Here is an 8170-nt window from a genome sequence, read left to right as displayed (position 1 = left end):
TCTGATACCAGCCAGATACCTTCAGGATGACCCAGCAGGGCATCCTGCCTTAATGTCACTGGGGTTGTTTATGTGCTCAATAAATGCAAAAGCTCATTAGGTTTGCTGAAGTGTCTAATCCTGTGTGAGGAACAATCTCTTTGTTTTTATCTTACAAGATATATGATGTGCTGTGATGTGATCATTCTGCTTAAAAGATGCTGCTTGTGTGTTTCTTATCAGATTCTCTTCAGATCTCTGTGCTGTCAGACCTCTGAACTGTGTCTCGAATTGCAATTCTATTCTTTCTATTCTTTCTATTCTTTGTATTTTAATTCTGTGTTTAATAAACTTGTAATCACTTTTCACTTCAGAACCAGACTCCTCATCCTTGACAGAGTAACTTTTTGCCTCAACATTACTTTTACAAATATCATATATATATATATATATATATATATATATATATATATATATATATATATATATATATATATATTATATTTATATATTATATATTATATATTATATATTATATATGATAGAGTTAATCTAAAAATAAATAAATAAATACAGTAATAGTAAATAAATCAAATAAAACAAAGTTAAAGAAAGAAACAAAGACCTGGCTAAACCTTGTAAAAACAGGATTTCTGACTCCGGTTCTGGTCCTTCAGGTCTGGGTCTTACTGGGGGATTTTGATAGAGACCAGTAAACTCAACATCATGCCTTTGGACGGTGGGAGGAAGCCGAAGAGAACCCGCTGCTCCACCCTTCCCGCAGCCGAGACTCCAACCAGCGACCTTCTTGCTGTGAGATGAAGGTCATGTTTTCTGATAATGAAGGATGGGTGGTGAAAAAGAGAAGGGGTCCACGTCCAGAGCCCTGTGGGACCCCCATGTGACTGGGCTTGTGTGGAAGACGCATCATTTACAGGCTGGAATGTGGCTGAAAGATCTGGTCTGAGCCCAGGTCCTGACCCCCCAGAAATAAACCATTAAAATTTAATAAATAAATAAATAGATTGTTAAAATCTGAAAACACAAATAGGTCATTTATTGATTTATTATAAAATAAATAAATAAACAGGGATATTCTGCCTCGTCTGGTTGTGACTGGAAACGTCTGGCTGATCTATGTGTTGTGGTTCTATGTCCACAGCTGACTGCGAGCTTTGGTCCCGGTTCTGCTCAGCTGCTTCTGTAGGACTTTTCCACCTCATCTTCCTCAGCAGCATCTTGTCCTCCTTGGTCTCGTTCCCGTTTCTGCCACTACCTCCCGGTGCCGTCCAGGGTCCTGGTTTTTGATCTCGCGGTGGCTGCTGGGACATCGCGTGCTCCTGCGTCCCTCTGTCGCATGTCTGGAGAAATGTCAGCCGGTAACCCGAACCAGGTCCGGACCGGGGAGCAGAACCGAGGCGCAGCTGAGGTTCCGCAGACCGTGTTCGTCATCCTGGACTCGGCGGAAACCCTCAACCTGGTCAGGTGAGTCCGGATGTCCCAGAATTCACCGTTATTTCTGCTCCCGCCGAACTCCGTTCAGAAATCTGGATCTTTAAGTCAGGTTCTTGTTCTGGTGAAGTCTGAAGGTGTCCAACCGAACCGATCGGGTCTGGGGCCGGTTCTGCTGAATTCGGCTCATCCATTCTTCAGCTCACCATCAACATTACAACTAAATCTGTCTTTATGTGCCGAAACTTCCTCCTTCTTGTGGGAAACATGTTGAAGTGGGAAGTTTCGGGTTTACAGGTGAGTTCATGAAGTCAGTTTGGTGTCCTGAAAGTGTCCAGAGTGTCTGATGATGATGATGATGATGGACAGGTAGTTGTTTTTGTTGTCTCTGTGTGACCTTTGATTCCTGTGAGTCATTCAGCAGGAATTTCCCTCCACTATTTTCCCAGGACAGTCTGGGTTTAGTCTCCTTCTTCCTCCTCCTCCTCCTCCTCCTCCTCCTCTGTATAAAATCCTGCAGTCAGCTGTAATTATTGTGTTAAATAATCTTTTAAAGTGACGTTTGCAGACTGAATGATGTGTTTGAGGATCACAGACCAACGTTGTTTTTCTGAGAACTTGTTTTGGTAGAAAGAGGTGACGGGTCTGAACTTGACTTCCCAGCTTTCCCAGCCTTCCCAGTCTGCCCTCCAGGGAAATGAGTTGGGAAAATAAAAACAAGCAAGAGGTGGCGATGATGATGATGATGTGAGGAAGATGCCCTGAAAGTTCCACTCCGTGTGTTGTCGTGGAGAAACCAGACCAGGACCGATGTTCTGGTCCACATCCCAGGAAATCTGTACTGGGTGTGGGAGGAGGGAGGTGAACAGGAAGTGACTCAGCAGATACACACACTCATGTATGTTCTCATTATGTTATGGGGACTGAGTTACACACTGCAGGCATGGGATTGGTGGTTAACTGAATCCAGATGTGGATCCAACCTGGACCCTGAAACCTGGTCTTGAGAGCTCAGAAGTCATGACGACTGGACCAAACCTCCTTCCCAACCTAAATGTCGTACTAAATGCTTTATAAGGTGTGTTTATTCAGTCGGGCAGACCGCGGACGTCTCCGATACCAGAAAAATGATCACGCTTGTTCTGCTGCAACACGAATGTGTAAAATCACATAAACACTCCTTATCGATCTTTACTCTGAAAAACTCCTGCAGATCTCCCCGAGAGAGGGAGAGAGGATGGAAAGATTAAAAAAATAAACAAAAATAAATCAGCAAAACAAACATGTAACAGTGAGTCAGCAGATTCTATCTGTTATCGTTGTGGGTTTATAGTCGGAGACCTTCAGGTCAAAATGTGTTAGAAGCAACTTCTGTAGATGTATTTATGTTCTTCTTCTGCTCTTTATGCTGCTACACACTGGTTTATACTGGGATTAAAAGCTGCTACAGACTGGTTTATACTGGGATTAAAAGCTGCTACAGACTGGTTTATACTGGGATTAAAAGCTGCTACAGACTGGTTAATACTGGGATTAAAAACTGCTACAGACTGGTTCGTACTGGGATTAAAAACTGCTACAGACTGGTTTGTACTGGGATTAAAAGCTGTTACAGACTGGTTTATACTGGGATTAAAAGCTGTTACAGACTGGTTTATACTGGGATTAAAAGCTGTTACAGACTGGTTTATACTGGGATTAAAAGCTGTTACAGACTGGTTTATACTGGGATTTAAAGCTGTTACAGACTGGTTTATACTGGGATTAAAAGCTGTTACAGACTGGTTTATACTGGGATTAAAAGCTGTTACAGACTGGTTTATACTGGGATTAAAAGCTGTTACAGACTGGTTTATACTGGGATTTAAAGCTGCTACAGACTGGTTTATACTGGGATTTAAAGCTGCTACAGACTGGTTTATACTGGGATTAAAAGCTGTTACAGACTGGTTTATACTGGGATTAAAAGCTGTTACAGACTGGTTTATACTGGGATTAAAAGCTGTTACAGACTGGTTTATACTGGGATTAAAAACTGTTACAGATTGGTTTATACTGGGATTAAAAGCTGCTACAGACTGGTTTATCCTGGGATTAAAAGCTGCTACAGACTGGTTTATACTGGGATTAAAAGCTGTTACAGACTGGTTTATACTGGGATTTAAAGCTGCTACAGACTGGTTTATACTGGGATTAAAAGCTGCTACACACTGGTTTATATTTTAAAAGAGAGAAAAAGAAAACTGGTAAACTAAAATAAAAAACGGCTGGTGGGAGTTCACAGTAGTTTCTGAGTTTATGGGGTCTAAAAAATGAGCTGGGTGTTGGTGACTTGTGAGGACCATGCTAGATGTCCTGACAATGTCTGCAGTTGCAAGAGGTCCTCACAAAGTCAGGGAAACACACATACACACACAGGAAGTGGTAAAAGGCCAGCACTGCCAGATGGTCCTCCACATTCTTCTTCTATGGTGTCCAACATGAGAATTAATTTTTCTCAGACGTCACTCTTTGTTTATTCTTCAGCATGCTCTGCATTCCCTCACGGGTTCTTGCGTTCCCTCACGGGTTCTTGCGTTCCCTCACGGGTTCTGGGGTTCCCTCACGGGTTCTTGCGTTCCCTCACGGGTTCTGAGGTTCGTTCTTTACTGAACTATATTCATTCCAGTTATTTGACTGATTTACATGTTCATGAAGAAAATGGTGAGAGCTCATTGGCTGTGGGTGGTGTAGGATCTGGAAGCTGATTTGCTGATTCTCTCTCATAGGGTGGAGTCTGGAATCGTTGCCGACATCGAGGTCGACAGTTTGCTTCCTTCTGACTGCGAAACCTTTTACCAGATGAAGAGTCAACCCGTCAGCATCAGGTAACACACCTGGGACGTGTAGGTACACACAAAGCCGTTCTAGATTAAAACTTTCAAGTCCAGATTAAACCGGTTCAAGGTTCAGATCTAGATCAAAGCGGTTCAGGTTCGGATGGTTTAAGGTTCTTGTTCATATGATGTAATACAATGACCTCATTACGTCTCTCCCTCCTTAGTTCACCAGTAGCACCTTGTTCCTCATCATCATCCTCACTGCCGTCAGTCATGTCGTCCAGGTAAACAACAACAAAGAAGAGAAGTTTTCTGATGTTTTCCTGTTTATACTACTACTACTACTACTACTACTACTACTCCTCTTGCAGGGTGCTGATGCGGCAGGGTCTGATGCGTCAGCAGGCTCTGGAGGAGGAACAGAAGGAGGCGCAGCAACAGCAGCGCTCCATTGGCTCCTCCTTGCCCATCTGTGTGTCCGTGTCCTCCTCTTGCAGACCTGCTCAGATCCCGGTGGAGGTTCTGAAGGTAAGAGGAGCTCAGAAAAAACAAACAGAAGGAGGTCTGTTTTCTGATTGGTGGAAAATTTCCTCTGTATTTAAACGAATAAACACAGTTGATATGAAAGTTGTTTTGTTTTCAGCGCAGTTAAAAATGGAAAGAAATACGAGCTGCTGATATCATTGATTCAACATTTCCTATAGGTGCAGCTGTCAATGTTTAGCTGTGCTAATAAATCAATGAAATCAAAAATATTTTATTAATCAGGAAAAACAGGAAATTATCATTAAATTTTAAATGTAGCTAACATCATGTAGCTAACACCATATAGCTATCACCATATAGCTATCACCATAAAGCTATCACCATAAAGCTAACATCATGTAGCTATCACCATAAAGCTATCACCATAAAGCTAACATCATGTAGCTAACACCATATAGCTATCACCATGTAGCTATCACCATAAAGCTAACACCATAAAGCTAACATCATGTGGCTAACACCATATAGCTATCACCACTTAGCTACCACCACTTCGCTACCACCATGTAGCTATCACCACGTAGCTAACACCATGTAGCTAAACCCATCTAGCTAACACCGCGAGTGTGAGTGTGTCTCAAACCGCGCTCCACTGTATTAATCTATCTCAGTAGATAACAATAGAAACCATCAGCACACGTTCACGTGTCTTTGCATGTCTCCCCCATACCTGTTAGTATAAAGTGCAATTTAAAACACTAATAAAACAGCTCGTAAATAAGCAAAGATATCTTAACTGAATTAAAGTACGTTACATTATACATGTGTTTTATTGGTGTTTACACTGATACGTTCACGTCTGCAACAGGAAACCGATTTTACTAGAAACCATCATTTAAAATATGAAATGCAGTAATGAAGATGCTAAAACAGGGATGCAGAAAACATTTTATTTTAAATTTTTATTAAAACATTTCTCTCTTGCCGCCTCTTCGTCTCCATAGCAGCGTCCTAGCCCGCAGGCGGTAAATGCCTCAGTGCCACTGCTGGCTCGGTGGTTTGATGCCACAGCGACCTACGGTGAACACACAATGGCAGGTTATATAAAAGCAAACATTATTATATATATGTACTTTATGGGTACTTTGCAGACGCTTATCTAAAGTGATGTACAATCAGCTACGGCTTAGTCAGCGTTACCATGGAAACGGGCCGGTTCTCTAACCAGCGGCGTTTCCTAATCAGTTTTCAGATCAAGGACCATTTCGTTTACGCCAGAGACCCTGCAGTGCTTCATCTGGAGGTTCAACAATCATGAATAAACATACGGAACCTATAGCATTAATCTTTTTTAACACTTATAGCCCATCTAGATCCTCGAAATCGTCTATAAAACTGCTAATATTTACGTTGCTAACTCTACTGCAGCCTCCAACAAATGATCAGATCCATAACTGTCATCAGGGATAGAAGAGATAAGAAGCATGCTGCAGTTTATATTAGAATTATGATCAAATATCTTCATACTTACAACAGTTGAAAATACCCTCCGCCTGCATCGGTACCGCTGAGTGGGTGGCTGCCAGCTCTGAAAAACTGGCTGAAAGTCCCTCCCCTTTCGCTACGTCAGCAAGATGGCGTCCGTTTAGTGCGTGTAGTGTCCATCGTTTCGCACTAGATTGTTGGCCGAGTTTAGGGCAGCATCCGGGTACTTTCAGTGTTTTTACTGAGGTTTCTGTGTCACACACTAAGCACTTAAATGTAGTGTTGGAAGTATAGAAGTGCGCGGTTTGGGACACACCCCATGTAGCTAACACTATGCAGCTAATACATGTAGCAAACAGATGTATGTACATACATGGTTGCAGACTCAGCCATTATTGTCCTCTGTCTGTCCAACAGGTGCAGACTCACCTGGAGAACCCCACCAAGTATCACCTCCAGCAGGCTCAGAGGCAGCAGGTCCTTCAGTACCTGTCCACCAACCAAACAGCCAATCAGCAGCCAGCTGTGCAGCCAAGCTCTTCTCTTGAGCCAATGGAAAGCAGCCCCAAACAAGAAGTAATTACTCTAAACATATAAACAAACAGTTGTAAACATAAAGACAGCTCTGTCTCCTCCTGGTTCAAACATGAGAAAACTGTCCAATCACAAAGACTCAATGTGCTCAGCGGATTTTTTTTAAAGTCATGTCAACAGGAAGTGAGCTGAATGATGTCATAGATGAAGGCAACAGACCGATGAGGACATCAATGTTACATGAGTTTCATGACAGCTCTTGTACATGAGGTTCAGACTCCTGATCATCTGTCACATGACGACTATACAGCTGACTAAATGATGGACCGGGTCAGCACAGAACCGGGTCAGAGCACAGCCGGTTCTAAGCAGAAAAACGGTGCTTGGGCAGAATTAAAGGAGCAGTTCAGCAGTTTTCAGTGGGCAGAGTTCTTCCTGCCTGACTCAGTCTGCTGAGTTCACACTTCCACAGGATCTGAGTCAGTTTCCTCCAGTCCAGCAGTTTCCTCCCAGAGTCACAGTGAAAGCCGGTCAGGCTGCTGGTGCTGAGCCAACTCCATCCATCCATCCATCCATTTATCCATCCATCCATCCATCCATCCATTTATCCGTCCATCCATCCATTTATCTATCCATCCATCCATCCACCCATCCACTTATCCATCCTTCCATTTATCTATCCATCCATCCATACACCCATCCATTTATCCATCCATCCATCCGTCCATCCATTTATCCATCCATCCATCTATCCATCCATCCATTTATCCATCCATCCATTTATCTATCCATCCATTCATCCACCCATCCAATTATCCATCCATCCTTTTATCTATCCATCCATCTATCCATTTATCCATCCATCCATTTATCTATCCATCCATTCATCCACCATCCAATTATCCATCCATCCTTTTATCTATCCATCCATCCATCCATTTATCCATCCATTCATTTATCTATCCATTCATCCATCCATCATCCATCCATCCATCCATCCATCCATCCATCCATCCATCCACCCATCCAATTATCCATCCATCTATTTATCTACCCATCCATCCATCCATCCATCCACCCATCCATTTATCCATCCATACATTTATCCATCCATTCATCCATCTATCTATCCATCCATCCATTTATCCATTTATCCATCCATTTATCTATCCATCCATCCATCCATCCACCCATCCATCCATCCATCCATCCATCCATCCATCCATCCATCCATTTATCTATCCATCCATCCATCCATCTATCCATCTATCCATCCATTTATCCATCCATCCATTTATCTATCTATCCATCCATCCATTTATCCATCCATTCATTTATCTATCCATTCATCCATCCATCATCCATCCATCCATCCATCCATCCATCCACCCATCCAATTATCCATCCATCTATTT

General features: G+C 42.5%; 1 protein-coding gene across 1 annotated transcript in view; it reads left to right on the top strand.

Annotated features, from left to right (window-relative positions):
• Positions 1 to 1081: 1081 nt before the first annotated feature.
• The window catches only part of tfe3a (transcription factor binding to IGHM enhancer 3a), a 32364-nt gene continuing 25275 nt past the window's right edge, over positions 1082 to 8170 (top strand). The window contains exons 1-5 of the mRNA XM_042002878.1: positions 1082 to 1464; positions 4200 to 4298; positions 4475 to 4534; positions 4622 to 4778; positions 6639 to 6797. Of these exons, the coding sequence (XP_041858812.1) occupies positions 1337 to 1464; positions 4200 to 4298; positions 4475 to 4534; positions 4622 to 4778; positions 6639 to 6797 (603 nt within the window). The 5' untranslated portion in view covers positions 1082 to 1336. The remainder of the gene's footprint in view (positions 1465 to 4199; positions 4299 to 4474; positions 4535 to 4621; positions 4779 to 6638; positions 6798 to 8170) is intronic.

The sequence above is a fragment of the Melanotaenia boesemani genome, chromosome 13 (assembly GCF_017639745.1).
Source record: "Melanotaenia boesemani isolate fMelBoe1 chromosome 13, fMelBoe1.pri, whole genome shotgun sequence".
NCBI lineage: Eukaryota > Metazoa > Chordata > Actinopteri > Atheriniformes > Melanotaeniidae > Melanotaenia > Melanotaenia boesemani.
This window is presented reverse-complemented; position numbering and strand designations above follow the sequence as displayed.